This window comes from Anarhichas minor, unplaced genomic scaffold (genome assembly GCF_050575085.1).
Source record: "Anarhichas minor isolate MPS153535 unplaced genomic scaffold, ASM5057508v1 ptg000020l, whole genome shotgun sequence".
NCBI lineage: Eukaryota > Metazoa > Chordata > Actinopteri > Perciformes > Anarhichadidae > Anarhichas > Anarhichas minor.
In genome coordinates, this window is record NW_027466466.1 from 3,458,322 (window position 1) to 3,482,570 (window position 24,249).

The window sequence follows — 24,249 nt, forward strand, 5'->3', positions numbered from 1 at the left end:
CATCCCTACTCCTCTGTCTACACACTTAAACTAACAAGAAATATTCATATGGTTTGTACGCACTATTTACAAATTCCATGTACACTTATATTTCAGAGTCTAAGGACCAGCTATTTGAACTCACCTTCTGTTCGACTAAAGTTGTGCTTAAAAGCAGCTCGGGACAAAGCCAAGAAAGGCAAGTGAGGTAAGTGGTAATGACGCAAGGGATTCTTCCCACACAGCAGTCAATGCAACTTGGATTCAAGAAAGAGAAATACCAACTCTGTGCAACTTTCTTTCCCCCAACATCAAAGCTGAGTTTATCCACAGATGCTCACCCAATGTAGCACAAAGGAAGGTTGCATCAGCACTTTAGTAGTGGTGAAAGTATTGCCAGAGGCCATAGTTATAGACAAAGTACTTTCAAGAGGTTTTTAAGTTGATTCTTGAAAACAATGAATCATGTGCACTGTACAGCACCAAGCCACTGTGAATCATTGGCACAATACAAACATCGATACCGTATATAACATTTACATATCTGTTTCCATTTAAAAGATGCTCTTTCACCCGTTTCCTTCCCCTTTTCATACTTCCATCGTCGTATGTCGTTTTTTTTTTCATTTCCCAAACTCATGTTGAATGAACAAAGACACAACACAGAATCACACATAATAAGTGTGCATCTGAAATGAAATCTCATAGTGAGCACTTGGTGCCACATGTCAAATGATAGCGATCTCAGTACTGGATCAGCCTGTGCCAACAGGCTCCAAACCAGTTCCAGAATGTCCTGGATGAAGTTGGACAAGTATTCACAATGTGGCACAGATGGGTTCATAGCATGAGGAAGTGTATTCCGTTGCAGCCTAATCAGTACGCAGTCTCTTTGATGATGTTGGTGGAGAGGGTGTGGTTGCTGGAGATGCTGATGGAGTGGCGGTTAAAGGGGTGGGGGTGCCTCCTGGGTGTACGGCGGCAGGGCAAGCAGAAGTAGCGCAGCATGGAGAAGAATATCTGGCGGTAGGTGGCCGACACCAGGTTGTAGAGGATTGGGTTGATGGCGGAGCTGACGTAAAACAGGACGTTGGTCAGCATGTAGAAATAGTGGTAGAAGTCGTATAAGTCACTGTGAGAAAACAGGAGACAGGGAGCCATTGTTACATGTGACATATTTATGTGTTTGAATAGATATATTAAACATATCATATACGACATATCTTTCAGCTTCCTTCTAGCTGTATGAAGCTTTAATAATGGATATATTGGCTGTAATTCATCACTTGTACTGTGGATTCAGGGGCGGAGCGAGACACTGTAAACATTCAGGGCTCAGCTCCAAACCTAGGGGGCTCCGGGGGTAGCTATATGAACATTTTTCTTAAGCCATTTGAGATACGTAAGAGAATGCCTTAAGATCTGTACATTAATTAGCAAAAACATGACAGTTGCCAAGGAGTACAAGTCCTCCTGTAGAGCCAACATCCTATTGTTCTCCAACTGTCTTCATCATTCTAAACCATAATAGAACAAATGTTGACAATGACTAATTTTCACTCCTGCCACGTAAAAAGAGGCAAAAATAGTCTGTAACTACACTATTATGTTTCATGATTGTGTTTACTTTATAAATGATTGATAGATGATCCCCATTTGTAAATGAAGTATTATATATATATTACAAAGTAATTATTAAGGAGTTGTAGATGATTAATAACATCCTTCATAAAAAATACTTAACTAACAACTAGTAACTACCTGAATTAATCATGAATTGCAGTATTAATACGCATTTACAAAGCATAAATTAACATAGTCCCTAATCATCAGTGCATATATAAGCATATATATATATATATATATAATATAAAAGCATGAATAATGTACATCTAAATAAGTTCTTAATCATTTACTTACACTTTATAAATTATCCTATTAATCATCTACAACTCCTTAATAATTGGTTTGTAATATATATCATACTTAATTTACAAATGGGGAATCCATAATTTATAAAGTATGAAAACACAATCACGAAACACATAATAGACGAGCTTATTAATCAATAATAAAACATTTATAACTGCTGTTATGAATTGTATACTAATGAGTGTTAATGTAGGAACAATGCTTTATAAATGATGATTTAAGTGTTTACTAATGCTTCATAGCGTGTAGTTATTACCACCTATTAAGTGTTACCACCTATTTTTGTAATACGATGCTGGATCATTAATACATCCATGGTTTTTAGCCCAATTTCAGCAATTCTGTTGAGGTTATTCAACAATATATCCAATGCAATGTCAGCACATAACGATTGGCACTGCCTCATAAACAAACACTAGATGCTGCGGCTACTAGGCTAGGCTACTACGGGCAAGCAAGCTCATGAACGCATGGTGTGGGTAAACATTTCTCTTTACAATCAACACTTGAAATGATCAAGGCACTTGCAAATGACAAGGTAGTACATTATGTAAACCATACTTTGGTGTTTCATTTTTACCTGTTTACCTAGGATGTCATTAAAGTTGTTTTTCTTTCTTTTTACAACTAGGAAGATCTTGGCTGAATAATAATGAGAATAAATATGAAACAAAATTTAAATCATACCCTCTAAACTATGCATGAGCGCATTAACTGTAAAGAATGTACCTGTACAGTGTGTTTATTGTTTGCTAATGTTTTTAACCAGTAAAACTATTTTTTTTAAAGGATGAGAAAGCATCAAGAAGTTGTATGTGTGGGCTTTCCACCAGCCTCTGGAAGGAAGAAGAAACATTTTCTATGCCTCAATTAGATGAACATATACTGGAGAGTAAAAAGGGAGGAAAAGGGAGCATATTGATTTCAATTTCAATCCATTAAGGAATTGGAATGCATTACACACAATTTGAGATCATTGGCATCGTCAGCATCAGGCTTCCGGGGCTTTAGCCGGGAATGTTTTTTTGTCTAAAAAATACAATCATCATAAAATGTAAATAATTCAATTCCAGACCACACTGACCCTTGCTGCTGCCTGTGCGGGTTGATGTAGAACAGGGGTAGTCAATTAAAATTCAGAGGCGCTCCGTAAAAATGTAATAATTCTTAATTATCTATTGGTTATAGGTCCGGGTCCTAAGGCAACAGCGTCTGGGTCCAGACTTGGACCGCGGTCCGCCTAATAGTGACCCCTGATGTAGAAATTGGGGCTGGGTAATTTTTTCTTAGCCTTCACAAGCTCAGCATTGTTTCTGCTCAGCTGTTAGGCTCACACAGCAAAAGTACTGATTTTAGACCACACAGTGTCCATGAGTTTTTTTTCTTTTCTGGCAGATAGCGCTAACTATATGAAAAGTTCAGATATTCAGAGCGGCAGCACAAATAAGACGGCGGCTCTGAGTGCTCTGAAAAAGGATGCTGGAAAGGACGCACATCCGCTGTTTCAGAGAAAGCATGATTTTGTCTTGAAGGCATAGAAGACACGAGATAAAGATATCGGATACTTGTGGAGTTTTTGGTAACTGGAGAAAAGCAATATGGTCTAAACACCTGATAGTCACTAAATAGTTAACTATCTTCAGGGTGCTGGTGTATTTTATTTCTAGAACACAAAGGGCCAAATCTTACAGGAGTTAAATATAAATGTAAAAAAAGGACTAAAAAGAGTAAGGCAACAAACACTGGTGCTATAGGTTTGCGAATTCTTAGCTACCCTGCAGATGTCTGTGTCCGCAAAAAAAGTGGGCGTTAGTGTTCAAGACAGAACAGCAGGGGCCACAGAAAAATAATTGGCTCCAGATTGGCTCAACTCCAACAAAGGCCCCTGGGTGAGAGTGTTTAACTGAGTGATCTGACTCGGTCCCTCTTATTGCTGTTGAAGAGGAGAAGGACGAGGGAAATTAAGGATATAAAGATTACATAGGATGTGACAGGAGACGGGAGGGGTACAGAGATGGTAAGGAAAGAAACGCATGGTGGAGAATTAAAGAGACTACAACATGTATAAATATATAATCAAGCAAGTCAGTGTGATAAAGATACTAAAGTGGGAAAACACTTAAAGAAATGCAAAGTGCAGGCATCTATCGTTAAAAAAAAAAACCCGTTTTGGACCTCATACCTGTCCCTTCCCTTCCCAATATGTGAAGGCAACATTAATTCAGCACCCCCCCCCCCCCCGTCAATGGACAGCGACAAATAGTAAATAGAGTAGTCTCCTAATCCTTAAACAGAATATGAGACTCATCATATAAGACAAGGACTGTACCAAATAGTTGGAAGCTTTGAAACTTCATTCATAATGTTGACTGTCGAATTCCAAATCAACATTTGAATACTGAGCAGCTTTTTAAAAAAAATTGTTTTGCATGTCTCTTTATTCTGTTTTAACACCGGAATTTCTGCACAGTTGCAGATAAAGATTAGGTTTCACTAATATTATTAGTATAATAAGATTTGTAGAATAAGATTTCAGTGGTGACTGTGTAGGACTGTTTCTGTCCAAACACTTAGTGTGGTAAAGTCCAAAAGACACATTTTATTGAAAAAAGATAGATGTAATCATCTCTAAAATTCACATGTTTTTATCCAACGAAATATTTCTGCTTCAATCTATAATTCTTGCAGTTGCACTGCAGAAGACCAATCGTTTGCCCAATCTGCCATTTAAATAGCAATGCAAAACAAATAACATGTACTCATGATATGAGGTATATAGTAATTTCAGTTCCACTTTAAGTGTTGCACTGCTGGATCACCAGAGCAAACAAAATGGTTCTCAAGAGATGTTACTGTGTTGTTTTTATGTGTATAGGCAAAGTAAGGATGAATGGATATTAAATAGGAGGGTATGTAGCATAGAAACAAGGGGATAAGATAAGACAACTTAAAACCCGGAAACAACGCACACTGAGGGGAAAATGAAAGGTTATAAGTCATAACACATCAATGTCCTCACACATAGTGTAGATACTCCCAAGCAGCATCTCAGTTACTGGAATATGGTGTATCGATCTGTTCTGCTGTTGCAGTGGACAAGGGTCACTGAAGTGTGTGGAAAGTCAATGATGTGCGTATCTGTCTGTATATAGAGATATCATCAAAGATGAATGAGGGGTAGGATTGAAAGGGCCAACAGAAATAGTTGACCTTTTCATTACATATACTAAGGTAATTCTGTAAGCTCTGCTTATGCTGGACGACAGATAATGACGAAGATCCTAATCTTTGCTCTGGTACAATTTTTACTGTGATAGTAAAACCCTGCATTTTTCATTATAATGACACGCAAAGTGTCAGGATCCCTGTCAGACCAGACACCTCCCATGGCCACACAGCTGCAGACACTTCAGCTAACCACCTCATGCGGGCTGACACACCAGACCCAGATCCTACTAATGAGATCTGGGCAATATTTGAACCCTGGTCCTCCAGACCTGTGTTGTCAGTCCGTACAGTCTTCATGCCGGAACAGTCGTCATACAGGCTTCATTCCCGGACCCGCTTCAACCCGGTACAGTCTTCATTCTTGGACCAGCTTTAACCCGGTACTGTCTTTTGCCTTGCGTATCTGTTAATCTGCGTGCCTCCGGTGTCGATCCATGGGACATCACACCGTCGATCTGCCTGCAACCCTGTGTCGGACCAAGGGATCCACACAGTATCCTGCCTGTCTTCCGGTATCGGTCCACGGAGAACCACACCGTCGATCCTGTATGCTGTACCTTGTAAAAATAAAGTATTTTCGTTTCCTCAATCCTGTCTCGTGGTCTACGATTGGGTCCTGTCCAGAACTCCCTTGACAGAACGGACTGACCATTATGGACCCAGCAACCACAGGAGCAGCTACGCTGTCCGGTCATAACACTCTGCTGGAGGAAATGAGAAGATCACAGAGATCCATCGCATCTGCGGTTTCCCAGATGGGCTGTAGCATGCAGGAACTAGCTCGGAGAGTCAAGTCTAAACCGGTTCCAGCACCCGCACTATTCCCTCCAGTCCTCGCTCCGCCGGTCCGGGAATCCCCCGTGCCGTCTCCGGAGCCCTATGACGGAACACTGGGGAAGTGCCGGGGCTTCCTGATTCTATGCCAACGGGTATTTGACCGTCAGCCTCAGACTTTTTCCTCGGATGGGTCCAAGGTTTCCTACGTGGTTGGATTACTGTGGGGAAGGGCTTTGGACTGGGCCACGAGAACATTAAGTATTGACCGGCCTAATATCGTGTCTTATGTGGACTTTGTGGAGGATCTGAGGAGGGTTTTTGACCCCCCGGTGGACTCCGATGATGCGGTTCAGCGCCTTGTCCGCCTGAGACGGGGCCAAGCTAGTGTAGCAGAACACTCAGTGGTCCGGCCGACTCCGGCTCCCCGTATTCGGACGGCGCTCCGCCCGACTCCGTATCGAGCTGCCACCTCGGAGCCGCAGCGAGTTCCAGTTCCTGTTCCTGCCCCCTCAGCGAAGCAGCTATCCCCGGACCCGCCCGCCGGCGTCTCAGAGCCGCATCGACCTCCAGTTGCCGCCTCCGAGACGCATCGTCCTCCAGTTCCCGCCGCTGCCGCCTTCGAGTCGCGGCGACCTCCAGTTCCCGCCGCTGCCGCCTCCGAGTCGCAGCGACCTCCAGTTGCCGCCTTCGAGTCGCAGCGACCTCCAGTTCCCGCCACTGCCGCCTTCGAGTCGCAGCGACCTCCAGTTCCCACTGCTGGGCCAGCATCCTGTTCCCCGGAGCCCCGACTCTGAGTCTGGCCGTCCGCCAGAGCACCTGTGTCCGGAGCCCTTCTGCCTGTCCGCCGGAGCACCAGTGTCCGGAGCAAGTCCGGCCGTCCGCCGGAGCACTTGTATCCGGAGCCTTCTGTGGCCCCGTGGCCGGTCAAATCCAGTCACCCCTCCTCCGGACTACCTCCACCCACCCTAGTTGGCATTGTATCTGCTGGGACATCCCTCCTCCAGACCCCCCTCCGCCCACAGACATTGAACATCTGGAATCCGTTCCTTGAGGGGGGGGGGGGGTTACTGTCAGGATCCCTGTCAGACCAGACACCTCCCATGGCCACACAGCTGCAGACACTTAAGCTAATCACCTCATGCGGGCTGACACACCAGACCCAGATCCTACTAATGAGATCTGGGCAGTATTTGAACCCTGTTCCTCCAGACCTGTGTTGTCAGTCCGTACAGCCTTCATGCCGGAACAGTCGTCATACAGGCTTCATTCCCGGACCCGCTTTAACCCGGTACTATCTTTTGCCTCGAGTACCTGTTAATCTGCCTGCAACCCTGTGTCGGACCAAGGGATCCACACAGTATCCTGCCTGTCTTCCGGTATCGGTCCACGGAAAACCACACCGTCGATCCCGCATGCTGTACCTTGTAAAAATAAAGTATTTTCGTTTCCTCAATCCTGTCTCGTGGTCTGCTATTGGGTCCTGTCCAGAACTCCCTTGACACAACGTGGGACAAGTGCAGCATTTGTACATTCTGAGTTTGTGCTTCCTGCACATAAGTCAATTTCCTCTTGAGGCAGATCCACTAAGGACCGATTTTATTTAGAGAGAACTGCTCTTACCAGGAAAGAAAAGACAAATATTTGAACTGGTCAGGACTGCTTCCAGTCCCTTCAACACTAACTGATACCTCCTACTCCCAATCCACATTCATCTGCACCGGGTGCTTTTTGGCACAAAATCGGCTAAAGTCTGTCAATGTGCCCTGAGCCCCCCGCAAAATACTTTTTTTTCTCTGATATTTGCGCATTGCACCACTGATTTAGGAAAGGGGAGCCCTGTGTCTGTCACTGTCTCATGGAAACAGGTGATTCTTAGCTCAATGACAACAAACTTCCAAAGGAAAAGGATTCAAATTAGACAGTGGACTCCTGCAATCAGTATCTGCTATTTGTAGTTAGGGGCCAGTCTACAAACACACACATTGAGTGACACATTGCAGGACTTTTTAATTGTTAATACGTCACTACTCAATGAAGGGAATTTCTTGCACAGGAAACATATCTCTGGTGTCCTGTCTCCTTGTTGGGGGAGGGAAAAGGGTACAGGTGTACAGGATGCTGCTTTAGTCACACACCACACCCACTCCTTCACTATCTCTGCCTGTCTTAGGTCTAACTGTGTCTAAGTTAGGTACACTGTGTTTTCTTGGGTGTCTGAATAATAACAGTGCTTGCCTCTAAATAATGTCTCCACTGCAGCCATGATGCAGAAAACTCACCCACCAACAAAGTATTCTCATAATCTGCTTGGCAACTAGTTGCTTAATGATGTGAAACAACAATCATACCAATTGATTATGAATAAGACACTAATTTGAGTCATATTAGTTTGGTTGCCTCAAGGTAAATGTGACTGAATGTTTTTATTATTAACATGCATATAATTATGCATGACACAACGCTTGTGAGGCTTTTGAGACAGAATTGGCAAACTAAACATACAATGTTTATTCCCACATCTAAAGTTTTTTTTGACATTGGGGGTATTTAAAAAAAAACTTCACACATTTAATTTGCACAGCAATGCATTTCTTTTCAACTGTTTTTGTCATGAGGACGTGAATATTAATCAGCAATAAAGCGAAGAAAAATCCAATATGTACAAAAACAAAAACAAAAACAAAACAGGAAGAGGTTGACTAAATATGATTAATGTTTCTCATAAGCCACAATGACAGAGAGGAACTGTGCAAACCTTAAAAACTGCTGTTTGTACATCCTTATAGAGGAGAATACGAGGCTTTCCCAGCACTAACGCTCATTTACTGAAAAGTGTGTTTTTGATTTAATTAGGGACAACACTGTAGTTTGGAAGGACTAATCGTTTTAGGAAAAAAGAAAAGAAAGGGAGACGTGTGTGTGTGTGTGTCAGAGAGAGAGCGAGGATGAGAATGTTAATGAAGGCATTCTAATCAGGAAGATGTATCTGACCTGCTCCTCTTTGTCAGACGCTCTTAACTAATGACCCTGTAAATGCAACTATTGCCAATATTAGCGTGTGTGCATGCTACGGTCTCTGCATATGTCAAAGTAATGTGCATGCATATGAAAGTCTGTGTTGGTGTACATGCACTGTGTATGCAGCATTGGTGTGTTTCTGCACAGAGCAACCAAAACTACTGGAGGTTCCCTTGTGTGAGATGTGGAGAAGGATCGTAACTCACTCGGACCAGTAGGAGACGTAGCAAAACATGAGGCGGCGAGCGTGATAGGGCAGCCAGCAGACCACAAAGGCTATAACCACCGCTCCTGAACACACAAGGGAGAGAGACAGCGTCAGAGGGCAAGAGGAAGGATATAGTGCTACAGATACAGAGCAATAAAACACACAGAAAGGGAACATTTGCAAAATTGTACACGCAGATTATGATGCGCATATTTAAAAACCAGACTTGAACAAATAACAGACATGTATATTTGTATTGAGGACACAAGGACATGCACAATAATGACATCTTTAAGTGTTTGATGGAAAATACAAAGTATGCGCCGCCATGCAATCATGCTCAACAACCCAGTGACAATGTGGATAAATTGCCCCAGCAAATTACAGGGAAATCATTTAAAATTGTATTTCATTGTTTATAAAATGTAAAGCCTGAAAACACACGAATAGGAGTGAAATCGTAGATATCTCTTTGTGTCACAACAAAATGCATTAATACCAGAAGTAAGTTAGTCTAGATTCCTTCAATTTTGCTAAATGTTTTTCCACAGCCATCAGATGGCTGTACAGGTTCAACTGCCAACATACCATACTAAATAACATAATACCTTAACCATGTTACTAAATCAGACCAAACTGAGACCCCACCAGCAAATTGGTACCATTAAAAGTATGCAGTTAGCAGTTCCTGTTAGCAAGGTAGTGGTACACATGGATATACAGACATCCAACTATAACCAGATTTTGATGCAGAGGAAAACCTCTCACTGAATCTAATAATATCATGTCTGTGCGCTCAGATTTGTCTGACTTATAACTCCAAGACGAAGCCGTGTGATGTTTTGACACAAATTGCGGCAATAGGGTTGCTATGGGTATTAAAGTACCTTGATATCTTCCACTATGTGTGCCATTAGACCAATTTAGCCCAAGTCAAAATAAAAGCCGGGTAAATGTTAATGGTCGTCATCGATCTGCATCGTGGAAATTGTAGGAAACTTGGGTTTAGAACTATGTTTTAAGAAATTATAATAGAAGAGTTTGATTCATAAATAAGAAATCATAATTGTAGAAGTGTTTTAGAATTTGTAGTTAGAAGTGTATCTTAGTAGCACCTTTTATATTTGCTTGTGAAACTTGTGAAGGTTTTTGCCAAAAGTTGCAAATCCTTATCTTTATATAGAATGTTTACCATAGAAGTGTTAAGCCATAAAAGACAGTCATTGAATGTCACACCGACGCTCGGGGACTCTCTCGTCGGGCCTTTGCCGTGTATTAAAATAGACATCGTGTGGGCAATTAAGAGAAGTAGAATAACAAGCATTTAGTGGAGCTGGGCGGACTGAAGTAGTGATGCCTTAACTGGTCGAGTCAAACTCCCTTGAGTTTTCATGAATATCTTCGGGTCTGGTAAAGTTAAATAGCGTGTTAAACAAGAGGACTTAAGGTTGAATAAAACAGGACAATAAGTCCAATAATACGTGTGTCTAGTCGCTTTTTTGGGTGAGCAGGTCATATTCGGTGTAACTGTAAATAATGTACTCCACTATGCAATTGTTTTAGCATGAGAGGTATTAAATGCTTTGTTTATAAGTGAAACCGGTTCTCTTTGTGTAAGAGGCTGGATTACATGCGGTTTCCCCACAGTCTAGAGGTTCCTTGAACCTAACAAAATCTTTCTGTTTGTGTTCCATTTGACAACAATCACCCAAATGACTATATATCAGACAGAATTGTCAACTTGTTGCAGTGGACTCGAACTCGGTGGAGAGGTTGAATTCTGGGCCCGGGCAATTGATACCGAAGAAAACGTGAGACATGATCTGAAGTTATAAGGAGCAAATATATTTTTCTTAAAGGATTTTTTAAAAGATTTATGGAGATCCACTGAACATAATGAGCTTCGATCGTGTGTATGATGTCGGTGTTCTGATTTGAGTCTTGAGACAAAAAAAACTGCTTTTATCTGTTCAAACAAACACCAGAGAGGAAAGGAACCTGTTTCAAAAGGTTTATAAATAAGCCATTTGATTTGGCACAAATCAATAGTTCATTCAAACAGCACTGTTGGGTTTCTTTGTGGGTTTTCAGATTTTTTCTTTCATATACATCTACCATGCTCGTGTTATTGGATGACAAGGCGGTACACTGCGTCGGAGGACAGGTTGTTACTCTCTCCTTAGCTGAGAGACTTACTTAAGGGTGTTGCATAGAATCCCTTAGAAGGTTTCCTTAGTTATGGAAAAATGCTGTAAAATTCTAGTTTCCATGTAAGTTCTTAAAATAACCCTGTTGTCATTTCCAGAATTCAAAGCAAACAAACTCCATGTTACAAGGACTTTATTTTACAATGCAGAAAACAAAAAAAATGGGAACATTTTATCTTACTTCACTTAGATGTTGCTATTTTGGGGCCAGTGTCCAATCTTAGAAATTACAGGAAACTTATTCGGGACACGATGGGGACTGAACAGATACGTGTGTCCCAATCTACATCCCTGTGAGGAGAGATTATCACAGTCTGATGCACACTTTCTCTTCTTTTGTCTGGCGGCTCTGTGGTGACATTACAGATGGCATTCATCAGATGACACTTTGGGTGCAGCAAGAACAACTCTCTTGCCCACAACGTCGCCATCACTTCGCACTGATCGTTTTTTCAATTCTGCGGTGGCTGTAGGAAAAGGTTACTTTGAGCTATTAAAGAACATCAACGTACGGGTACAGTAAAGGAATGCTTAAATACCCAGACGCACTCAAGCTGTGAAATCAGTGGGAGAGGATGGAGCCAGTTCCATTAATGCGTGTGTCTTTGCGCTGCATGCATTCAGTCTATTAAAAAGTCAGCGGCAGCCAGACATCTCATTTGACCAGAGTCAATTCCAGCGTGGCAGCTCCGTCCTTAGCGCTCTGGCCACTGTGATTTGTCATTGTCAGTCAGTCATTACGCATGCCTACACACACACACACAGCCATTTATCAGACAGTATTTCCGAAACCCTGGCAATCCACCCTTTTTTGAATATTCTTACGTATGAATCATGGAACCATGGACCGCTAGTGATGACTGAAACATGACACCCCCACAACTTCAACTCTAAAATGTTTTACCTTTGTTCCAAAACACAAATTAAGAAGTAAGTCCCGATGGAAAGTCAGCACTGGGCTCAGTGGATCGGTGACTGTCAGCCATCGGCGATGGACAGTGGTATCGTAGTAAACAATGCAGGATTCAAAAGATCGGTCTCTGACCACAAGGATACACATAAAGTGTTTGGATGAGTACTGAATGAAACATTTAAAATGAACAACAAATTGTAATATAGATGCTTTGGAATTTAAGCTTAATAAGAAAATTGAATAGTCCATTTACGGATTTCAGTGAGGCCATTAACAGAAGTGAAAAGTGGAACAATTTCGAGGCAAAAATGAACAGGATTGGTTCTACATTTTGGTAAAAGTCTGCTGTTAGATCCTTACTTTCATAGATTTGAAAATGTTTTACATTCCCTTGCCTTCCGGGTAGCTCTTCATTTCATTTCAATGTGAAGTTTAAATGGAAGGACTACAGTTGAGGTTTTACACCTTTATATTAAAACGTGATCAACAGTGGACCTCCAAATGTCCTCTAGTCCTCTGCATGCACACACATACTTAGGTCACGTTTGGGTGTAACTTTGACTTACATTCAAACTTACCCTAACAATAACCACCACTTGCCTAACCCTAACCAATGACGTCAAAATCAACTTTTTCCAAATGGGGACACAGCTTTTGTCCCAAATTGGACAAGCCATCCCCAATAAATAGTTTTTTAGGCTGAAATGTATCCCCAAACTTAACCTAAGTTAGGAACACACACACACACACACACACGCAGAGCAGATCTAATTCAGTTAAAGAAGGACGGAGAAAGAGAGGGATGGCCTGTCAAGAGGGGTGATCTGCGCCCCATTCTGGTCAATGTCTCAGTCAGCTTTCATAATTGATGAGTGCAGACCTTGAAGCACATGACAGTGAGGATTAGTCAGTCTCTCTACATTACGTCTGCGTGATAAAGATGGCAATCACAGCGACAGTATGAGAAATCATTTCAAGAATCCTCTTCCCGTAATTGAAATTGCATGGCATTATCAATCTGATCAGATTGACGCTGAAGTGCAACACAGATCCTCACTCATCAGGACAGATTTCAACATCGACTGCTGTGACTGGGAGTATGAGAGACAGAACTGGACCCATCTGGCCACCACATTAATTTTGACCCATTTATGCTTTCAATTCAATCAATATGATATGCTACATAGTTCAGAACAATGACAGCAGAACCATTATAGAAAGACATTACCCATTTCATTACAAGTCCCGAATGAAATGGCAGAAATGTCAAGCTGAGCTCTCCAAGAGTTTATTACACATGCCCTTGGTTAAACAAGAGACGGGGGCTAAAATACAGAGACGTGCATTTGCAGTGACTCTTGCAGTTGAAAGGAAACAATATACAATATTTACATCATATCGTCACATACTAAAAGTAGAGTTATTCTATTGCTCAGGTTTATGCTCTGGTTTATGCTCCTAGATGCTTGTTTAAAAAAGGATGGAAGTACACAAATTAAATGATAAACCATCAACTAAAAAGCAACTTAAAGTATATTTGCATGTATTTAATTCAAACAATACACACCATCATATAGTAAAACCTGTTTGCAAGTGAAATGACGTCCAAAAATGTCACCATTTTATTAGGCACCTGCTTACGGTAAACATCATGAAGTTCTTCTCTGCACAGAAGTTATTCGGCAATTGTGTGTACGCCATGACATGGTTTTTGTTTATGTTTTGCCGTTTGCCCCTTGAGCGTTCGGAGGCGGGAAGTTCAACGGGGGAAAATTCCAGCCTCCAAGTTCTCCTGAACGCAGCACAAGGGTTGGTTCAGGTTGAGTTTGGGGGAAACACACTGACGAGGAAACAGTATACGACTGTTCAACACCAGGACGGACTATGTGGTTTGTTCGCTGTTTTCAGACCTGATCAGCCACCTGGACAAGAATGATTAGAAGTATGCTACGCTGTCTGATTTATTCCACTGTGCATTTTGCTAAATCTTGCTGAGGAACTAATGCTTGATTATTTTTGTATCAATAAAATATAGCTTTTTTTGTTGTTGTGTTTATTTTATGAAACTTCTTCATGTATAAGTAGTAACAGTTTAAATACGCCATAAGCGTGCCGACTGCCGTGTACTGTAAGTAATACACTAACTAAAGATTTGTACCTCGTACAGCCCCACTTCAAAATACCCAAACTGGCCATTTAAGCAAATACGCCTCCCTGCTTTTGAGTAACTATAATATGTTTTACATTAAGTCTTGTAGTTATACTGTTTGTCAAGAGATTGTCAGAATTATCTCGGCAATTACAAAAATCTAGTAATTCTAAACATTGTAGCGGTATGATTTGAATCAAAATTTGAGAGGGAGGTTGGCAGTCAGCTTTGTGTATTGTTTCAGCCAAATATGAAAATGGTTTCAAGCAAAATAAATCAGCATTTTAAATTATAGTGTTGGTTGGTTTGATGTACCACTTGTGACGACCCTCCCACTCGGCTGGCTGTGTTCCTGCTCTGTGATGGTTTCCTGGTGGGAGGAGCTGGGACAGTCACCTGCTCATACCAGCCCATCGGATTGGAGCCTCCAAAAAGGCATAAAAGACAGCACTTCTGGGAGTGTCTCGCACTCTCTCAGCAGGGCCTGCTGCACCAGCCTCATCCTTGTTTCAACTATGCTGAAGTTGTGGAGCTTAAATAAACGGTTTTGGGTTAGATATCTGCATGTGGCCTCCCTTTTTGTTGCCAGCCTTGAGCCAGGTGGTAACACACTACATCACTGACTTGATAGCAGTGAGGGATACGGTGCATTTACTCAGTTGGAGTAAGTGAAGTGCAGATCACTGACACCATGATGGATCACTTACTGGCTTTTCCTGCATGCATGTGCAATCTGACTGAGCAGCTAAACAGCTTCCACCATCAGGCAAAAGGGACTGGGATCGTCGTACCTCACTTTAGTGACACAGAAAGGGTGAAACTGAGAAATATAACAATTATTTATTTGCTACCAGGAATCGCCCCCTGATGGGCATTAGCAGGAATGCAAGTTTAAGGCACTTTCTCATTGGCGTCACCTTTCAGAACCAGCCACCCATGCAGATCTTTGGCATAAAGTTCAACTCTTTGAAATGCTAATTCATCCTACTGACCATTGCTAACTGTTTTGCCAGTGGTGAGCTTTGAGGGAACAATAACCAGTGTTAGGAAATTCAAGTGTTCTGTTTGTTTCCGTTCATAGACTTCTGAATACATCAAGCTTATGACTAGTTCAGCGTTTCCATTATCAAGCATTATCATGCACCTCTTAGGCAACAAGAGGGCCGATAACAGTGGAAGTAAACCAATTTGTGTTTCATTATCCTAAAATATTGAAGCCTCCATTAAGCGGATAACTTTACTTACTGTGATAACTGTTGATTCTTACGGTGTGTTCGATTATATAGATAAATATCAAATAACCATCTCTCCTTCTGTGTACCAAAATATGGAAGTACGTGTATGTTTGTGTGTAAAGTGGGTTGGTGTGCACTTACGGAGAACAAGAACCCCATGGCGCAGCGACTGAGCGCGGTTGGGCTCCACGGTGACATTCAGCATGGTGGGATTTCCCCCAACGACGCAGACACGGTTGTCCTGCTCCGCCTCACGGAACATCCGCATCAGCTGATTGGCGATGATCCCATTCAGTGCAGATATGGCCACCATGGGTATCACAAAGGACAGAAACGCGTTGACCTGTTAGGGGAGGAAAGATAGAATGTAAAACATATCACATGCTAAGATTTCTTTTTATTTTCCGATAAAAAATGTTCTATATATTCAGTGATATATTTATATATATATATATATATAATGTATAAAAATATGTATAAAATAGTTGCAGATACATTTCTGTCGACTTACTGATCAATTATTTGACGAACCGTGTGTATGTTATACTCACATGTGTGCACAGCTTCATTCTTAATAAGAGGCCACAACAACAGAAAACACAAGCTTTTTTTACTTTAGCTTTTTGACGAAGTGGGAAGGAGTATTGTCACATCAAAATAAACATATATGAAAATAATCCTGATTATTACTTGAAAGCATCCAATTTGTCCAATCATGACATCTATTCGAAAATGTTAAAAGAGTGGTGGAGGACAACAGTTTAGGATGAAAGGGCACGAGAGTTGTGGGCGAACTTGGTGACAGTCGGATGAATCACTTACACTCAAAATCAGAGGTGCACCAAAACTATGGAGCTGGCCACTTTGTGTGCTTTTCGAAACCTCTTTGCAACCACTGTAATCCTCCTTTGATTAAATCAATTTAGCAGACATATGAACACATCAATAGTGTCCTAACTTTGTTTTCCCCGGCAAAGGAACGATGAAAACATTCTGACTTCCCACTCAATTTTTTTTTCTTTTTTTAAGCAATTCAAGAGTTCCTTTGAGAAACACTAGATGAAATTACATGTTATGAGTTCTTTGATCAAATTCAGTATGGAAAGTCTTGCTCAAACTATTTCCGTCACACTCAGCTACGTCGCTGCTGGAACATAAAAGAGGGACAATAAAGTGAGCAGCGAAGATTAATGAGAGAGAAGAATGGAGCGAGAGCCAGGAGGGGAAAAAAAAAAGAGGAGCGAGGAAGTGCTGCTCACATCCGTTATGTCAGCTGACTTCCTAGTGGAGCTACCGTGTGATTGCGTGGAGCTGGCGTGAGAGGACGTTGGAGAGAGAAAACGTGGAGGGATGTGTGGGGTGTTAATTTGTGTAGATACTTCCTTAATCAATGTAACTAACAGCTCTTACATCAGTTCTTCCCTCCAGCATTCCCTCTCCTCCTACTAAACACACACACACACACACAGACGCAGCGCCGTTGTTTTTCCAAGGGATAATCACGGATGACAAATGTTAATGGCTTTAACGAACAGGCTGGCTGACTCCTGAGGGTCCCCTGCCTCCTAGACATTGTTGACTGATTAAAGCTGAAAAGGAGAGCAGAAGAGACGCAGCGAGGCAAACCCCTGCTTCAGAGTGAGGCGAAACCTCAGCTTGGTTGGAAAGAAAAATAAAATAAAACACGAGAAGCAGCCAAAGAAACTGTCAGAGCTATTGTGGATAATTGAGACTGAAGTGCAAGGAATTTGAGATATTATGCAAAAATGATTGGAGGGGAAAATGTGACACCGTGAAAATTTTAACGATAAGTTTTGATATTTTTATGCATACAGAAGGAAAATACAAAGGGGTGTAAGGTTACACAATCTTGAAAATGAATGTTGGAGGGTCACAAAGACAACAGGACTGTGACGTCCTCTTCGCTGACTGCTGCCAGAGCAGCAACTGTGTCCAATATATAACTCTTATCGAGTGTTAAGTGTTTTCTAATTCACCTCCCTGTCACCAGAGATTTACGACCAACAGTTGTTGCACTTGTCTTTCCTCTGGGATGTGACTGAGAGAGGCTGGCAGGTTCCCACCCTGAATAAGAACACCAATACATTTTAAAGCAAACAAAATGTATTGGTAAATCAGGAGTTGGGCATCACTTGCTGGGAACGAGGTTTGTGCAGGTAAGCATTTGTGCTGTAGGGGTGCATTCGTTTATTTCATTTTCACATCTGGATTGGTGGGGTTCAGGGATATGACACGATGGAGACTCGATGCTGTCAGAGAAGGAAATCAACACAAGCTGGGATCAGAGAAAAAATAATCTGTCTTAGATAGTTACCCTGTTACCATTACTGTAAAATTAGCCTAAAACACCTATCCAAGACATACCCAAAGTAAATTGAAAGCTGTTCTTGAACCATTTAGAGTACATGCATGGTTTTGGTCTCTTTTGAAAGGTAACACTGAAGTTTTTCCCCAACAGTCAGAATCAGAATCACTGTAAGTGCTACTGGCATTGAGTAATAGAAGTTTGAACACACTGAAGTAGAAGGTTTTTATTTCCGCCTGAATATCTTTTTGCAAACAGCTGCCTGCAGATGACTATAGCTGGCACTTATTAGCTGGAAAACACATTGGGACCACAGCATGAAGCCTTACCTAGTCCAAGTTCAGATTTGATAACAATATCACAGAAAATGAATATTTGACACATGTTTTTCTAAGGGTATGTCTAGGCATTTTCCAAAAAAGGCCATTTGGAGACCCATAACCATGGTCACATACCTAGGCTAAAAAGGCCTAACCCACTCCTGATCTGAATCTACATCAGATGATTGGCTATTATGTGAAAATAAAGAAATAACAGTTCGTCATTTACAAAACTTTTCCATCTTTTCTGCATTCTCACACGTCAGCAGTTCACACAATGAAATACAGAGGGGGGTAAGGCACACACACACACCTCCTTATGTGGGTGTATATATATATAAATTATATATCTACTCTATCTATATACCTCCCCCAGATCAGCAGTAACACCTACACAGACACACACACGCACACACACACGCACACACACACACACGGTGAAACAAAGGGGTAATAAAACTTCACACACACAAACACCTCCCTCCCCCAACAGATCAGCAGACTCACTGGGGAAAGGCAATCTACAAAATGTGTATTCATAATTCAAACTAAAGCGTATTTATGTCGAAATACAGTAATTTATAAGTTATTTCGCCATTATTCACTTTCCTAAAGTCTCCAAAACTCTCAAAAAACACACTTTGCATTTTACGTACGGCAGCAGGCACCAGACTCTCGCTGTTACGCAGTGACGTCCCGTGTCGTGGCTGTAAATCTACCCACTGAAGCAACACATCGTCATTTTCAAAATTTCATTGGCTATACGAAGCGTCATCAGAACGATTGGTTGCAATTGGCTCGGTCTTTACACGAAAGAAGAGGGACAGGCACTTTCCTTCAACGCGGACTCTCGTTGGCTATTCTAGGCTGTGGACAGGACATGGAAGCACCTATTGGGTCAAGTGAGGTGTCAATCGAAAGGTCAGAGTGCAGCCGCCATTTTGAGATCCAGATACCGGCAATGTTGACATGCGAACTGGAGTTACTACGGAAAATACATAAATAATTAGGCATATCTGCCGGCTGATTTGAAATGATGCAACAGCAGTCCGTGGGTATTTATTGACGTAATAATATGTTTTGGACTAAATATTTTACTGGATTGGATCGTCTGGACCTTTGCCATTGTTTGAATATTATCAATGGGTGGAATACTATGAGGCTTCATAGGTGAGTTGCCTCAATTTTGTAATTGTTTGTTTGTTTTTTGGTGGTCTGACATAGGCGTTGATTGTACCTGCTGTTGTGATTGTATCTTGAAATGGTTTGCATCAATCGAATCACAAGAATCTTAGCTTTTCAAAGATATGTCGCATCAATACCTACCTATACATAGCAGTTGTGTACATAACACAGATGTACAATAAGAACTGGATTCGGTGCCACTGCTCAGCATTGCTTTACATTTGTATTCCAATGACCACTCCCTGTATATCATTCATATTGTATCATCCCCATAGACCACCATTGTTAAAGAAAACAATTGAGACGCCTCAAACTGAACATAATATATGTGACCAGATACTTGTTTGACTTGAGGTGGGGGTGTGACCATGCTATATTAAATTTAGTGGAACCATCGCAGGCAGAGAGCTGACTACCTAATCATGCTGGTGCAGATGCTTCTTTGTTAACAAAAGGTTCATCAGTCCTCAAGGGTGGCATTGGATCCAGCATTTGGCTCTGTTGTGGGTGGCATTGGAGAGTTGTGGGGAGAGCAAAGGACTGTAACTGTTGCTTAAATTCTATGTTTTTCATAATGGGCATGTCTCTCAGCAATAACATTGCAAAATTGTGAGACGTTTTCCAGTGCAGGATTGGTAATAGAGAAAATATGATCAATTCCAGAGATTGGCAAATCATTGTGGTGATAATTTGGGATTTTAGTGTGTGAGGTCCAAAACAATATATACATATTTCTAGAGCTCTGATCATGAGGTGTTTTACACAGATCAGAACTCTGAATCTCTTACTTTTTCGATCACATCTAAAAAACATTGTATCTATTTATAGTAATGACATTATTGGGGATCTTAGGAAGGAACCATGTTTCAGTCAGCCTTGATGACTGTCGTCCAGATTCTTTGACCTGGTCACATCATACATTAGATGTAACATCCCCACTATCCTTGACCCACTACAGTTTACCTCTTGTTCCAATAGATCTGTAAATAGCGCTTTCTCAGTGACAATAATGTTTCAGTCCACCTTGAAAAGAAACACTTGTCCAAGAATGTTGTTTATTGATTACTGTGCTGTGCCGAGAAATATGTCAACAACTTAGATTTACTGATAAGCACCAGTGTTGAGAGGGCCTAAAGGAGCAAAGTGAAGGATGGCAGATTTTGCTGTTGTGACCAGACCCCAAAGCACGTGTATTATTATGTGTTATCATCCCAGCAGGAGCTATAACGCGCTCTGCTCACATTTTAATGTGTAGGTGTAAAACCTGAGAGGCTGCAACGCGAAATGTTTGCCTGCTGAACGGGGGGGGATGAGGGAGCTGCAGCTCATAACAAACAAGATTGGTACAAATGTAGTCGCTCACATGTTGAGCAGCTGACATCATCTGCCTTGGGGCAAAACAAATATTCATCCGGAAAATCCATTAAAGCAGGTAACTCATACAACAGCAACATGTGCCACAAATTGAAACACTGGAAACAATAAAATGATCTTCATGTCTTCATTTTGTTTTCATCACCACCACTTTCACAACCTGAACTCAACACAGATGGAGACGTAAGGTACACACTGCTGATTCCGTTTGAATGAATGATGCACACAGTGCTGGCAAAGGCATGCCAGCTCTTTTGACGAGATGTCACATAATGACGCAGCACTAGGCCAAACAGTTACTGGAGATGAGGGCAAACAAAGTCTACATGTTTGCAAGCATTTCTCTCCTCAGCCTTCATGCACGAGCCTGTTTATTTTGTTTGCGTTTCCTTGTGCAGGCCTTGTTTTTGTTGTTATGTCTGGCTGACATATCTCACTCACTTATTAGCTGGTAAACTTGCACATGTATATATATATATATACATGTATACACGAACACATGTATAGCTCCATCTGCCACTGGTACGGTGTGTTTTGATCACTGTGCTTCACACCTTTGGATTTGTTTTCCCTGCACAGCTCAGATTTCAGTTTCTATCGGTTTGACAACTCTCACAGGAGACGGTGGTGGATGTTTGGTCGGTGTCAACAGACTTGCTTGCGCGCCTGTGAGCTGTCCGTTTGAATAAGGTAGCGTTATTATTTCTGTTGTTACCCTGAAACTCACACTCAAGACTTTAGACCAGCCCGCACATATACTTGGTAGAGATTAGACTGCCTACTTAGTCACAGTTTCTAATCAAAATAGACCTGTGCAAATGTGATTCATCCTTTCCAATAGAACCTGAAGTGACTTGATGTTAAAGAAACTACGTTGAAACACTTAAGTTAATGACAGATTCCTTATTTAAGCTGCAAGGATACTTTTGCAGCAGGGGAATTAACTTTTTGAGTTTAGAACTTCCGACAAGAGCTTTGGTCTATGAACCTGGCTTAGCCACACAATCCATGTTTTTACATTACTGCAGAGAGGCCAATTGACACTTGAATGAAACCCGTTTCACTTTAATTATAATGAATACAAAGAAACGTTTCCTTCAACGGAGATGGATTACTTTTTTTCAGAAATCCAGAGCCTTCCAGCAACAAAACAGCGACATCAATCAGATGTTGTAAATGCAATCATCTCAGAATTAGTTCAACTGAATTAAACTCTGTCCCCATGTTATTTTCCTATTGCTGTTCTATTTACAACCTCCTTGGATTATAAAGAACAAGGCTGCAAGCAAAAAGAATTTTTGAATCTTCAATCACAGTTCAGAGACACACAGTGTCCCCCAGCACTTGATGAGGTCTCGGTTACTTCTCTAAAATCTAGGGCTCTTATTCATCTCTTACTATTTCTATTTGGTCATTCTACATTAGCTCATCAGTAAGCATGAGGCAGACCAGGTGACATGATTTCCTAAAACAAACAAAATACTTGACTTGAACATCAACCCCATTTCTCACAAGTTCATGCCTCAGGTCAGGGGTCACTAATAGGCGGACCACGGCCCAGGTCCGGACCCAGACACCGTTGTATCTGGACCTGGACCTACAACTGATAGATAATTGAGAATTACTTAATTTTGACGGAGTGCTTCTATTTTAACGAGCGCCTTTTTCTAGCCTTTACGGCACTCGTTCAGCGGTCCAGGAAACACACCGACCAATTACATGGGTTGTAAATTACATCACATGATGATACTCGGCCAATCAGATATGTGCATTCTGATACGCGTCACAACTCCAGGGAGATATTCACACAGACTGGAGAGAGACCCAACAGGAGAAATATGTGAGTCAGAGAAGTTATTTCACACAAAAAAGAGAAATGTGGACAGCTGAACCACAGCTTTCAATCAATAATGGACAGACTCTTATATCTTCATTCTTAACATGGGCAGTTCAAAACCAGTATGCCTCATGTTCAGAGACCGTGGAGATTATTAAAAGCAGCAAGGTGAAGCGCCGCTACGAGACAAAGCACAACTCTTTTGAGCAAACGTACCCACTCACATCCAAAATGAAGGCACAGAAAATAGAGCCCAATATGATCAGAATCCAAACACATGAATTCACTGCCCAACAATGATGTTAACAGAGACGGGAATGCGGCTGAAAAGAGTCCCTGCACACAAATTTCTCTTTTTAGAAGATGAGAATATAATATTGTTGTCACAGCTGTGCCCCTTCTCTCCTGTCACTCTCGCTCACTCAACCAATCAGCTCATTCAGTGCACCTGTTAGTCACACCCACCTCATCAGCTCAATCACTCTCACCTGCTCACTCTGCTGCACTATTTAGACCCCAGTCTCACACACACTCACTGCCAGATCGGATTATGCCAGACTTTGCTGCGCTTACCCTCCGACTGTTTTCCCCGTTACTGACCCTGCCTGCTTGGACTTCTCCGCCTTGCCTCGGCCCCGATAAACAACTCAGCCTTCTGTCCCCGACCACGAGATTCTGCCTCTGCTTCCTCTGGTTCCTGTCTGCCTTCTCCCCTGTTTGCCTGTTGTATGTTCTGCCTGGAATAAAGTTCTGTTCCAACTATTCCGTGTGTCTGTCGTACTGCTGCTGGGTCCTTACCACACCCGTTACAATTGTGGCTTTTTTGATTGACTTCACTTCACCCTGAATTAACTGAATTTAAAGCTGCAGGGCAAAGACGGTTGAGTTAAATTAATTAATTAAGAGAACATTTATTTATTATTAGATTATGTATTTATAATTCATCCAGTTCAATTTGAAATCTGACAGTAAATATTATTAACATATTATTCAATTGAACTTTCTTTATTTGATTTCACAGTCAGTTGATGATTACATACAGATGTTGATACAACTGTACATCAATACATATGGGACTAAATCATACTCGAGTTAGACATTGTTTTGTTCAGACCTTTGCTTGAGGGAATTCTCTCTAACTGGACCTCGATGACTTTTAATTGAATACCCCAGCCTTAGGTAATCCGCTCAGGACAACCTCAGTCATGAACCAATGCCCTCCTGTTCTGTTAATTAAAAACTACTACTTTAATTTGGGTACTTCCCTTTTTACCAGCCATCTGCGCCCGCTTGGAACTCTCTGGACTTTTAATCAGCTCCTTCATTTCCTTATTTCACAAACGTATAAATTCAAAGAGTGATAAATCCTTACATTTATCTTGGTAAACTTTCATACTCTCATGTCTTATTCTTAAACATTTCATTATAAGAACCATTATTATTTCAACTTAATCAAAACCTCACTTGATTCAACACATTTGATTTCACAATCATGGCTGAAGTCTTATATTTCGTTCTCATATAAACTGAGTTAATGATGATTTCTAGATAAATCACACTA

The 24,249-nt window shown here is 41.5% G+C and overlaps 1 protein-coding gene across 1 annotated transcript in view; it reads right to left on the reverse strand.

Annotated features, from left to right (window-relative positions):
• Positions 1-855: 855 nt before the first annotated feature.
• Positions 856-24,249, reverse strand: part of ntsr1 (neurotensin receptor 1 (high affinity)) — a 32,770-nt gene continuing 9,376 nt past the window's right edge. Inside the window, exons 2-4 of the mRNA XM_076095535.1 lie at positions 15,788-15,989; positions 9,141-9,225; positions 856-1,111 (exon numbers count right to left, since the gene is read on the reverse strand). Coding sequence (XP_075951650.1) covers positions 856-1,111; positions 9,141-9,225; positions 15,788-15,989 — 543 coding nt within the window. The remainder of the gene's footprint in view (positions 1,112-9,140; positions 9,226-15,787; positions 15,990-24,249) is intronic.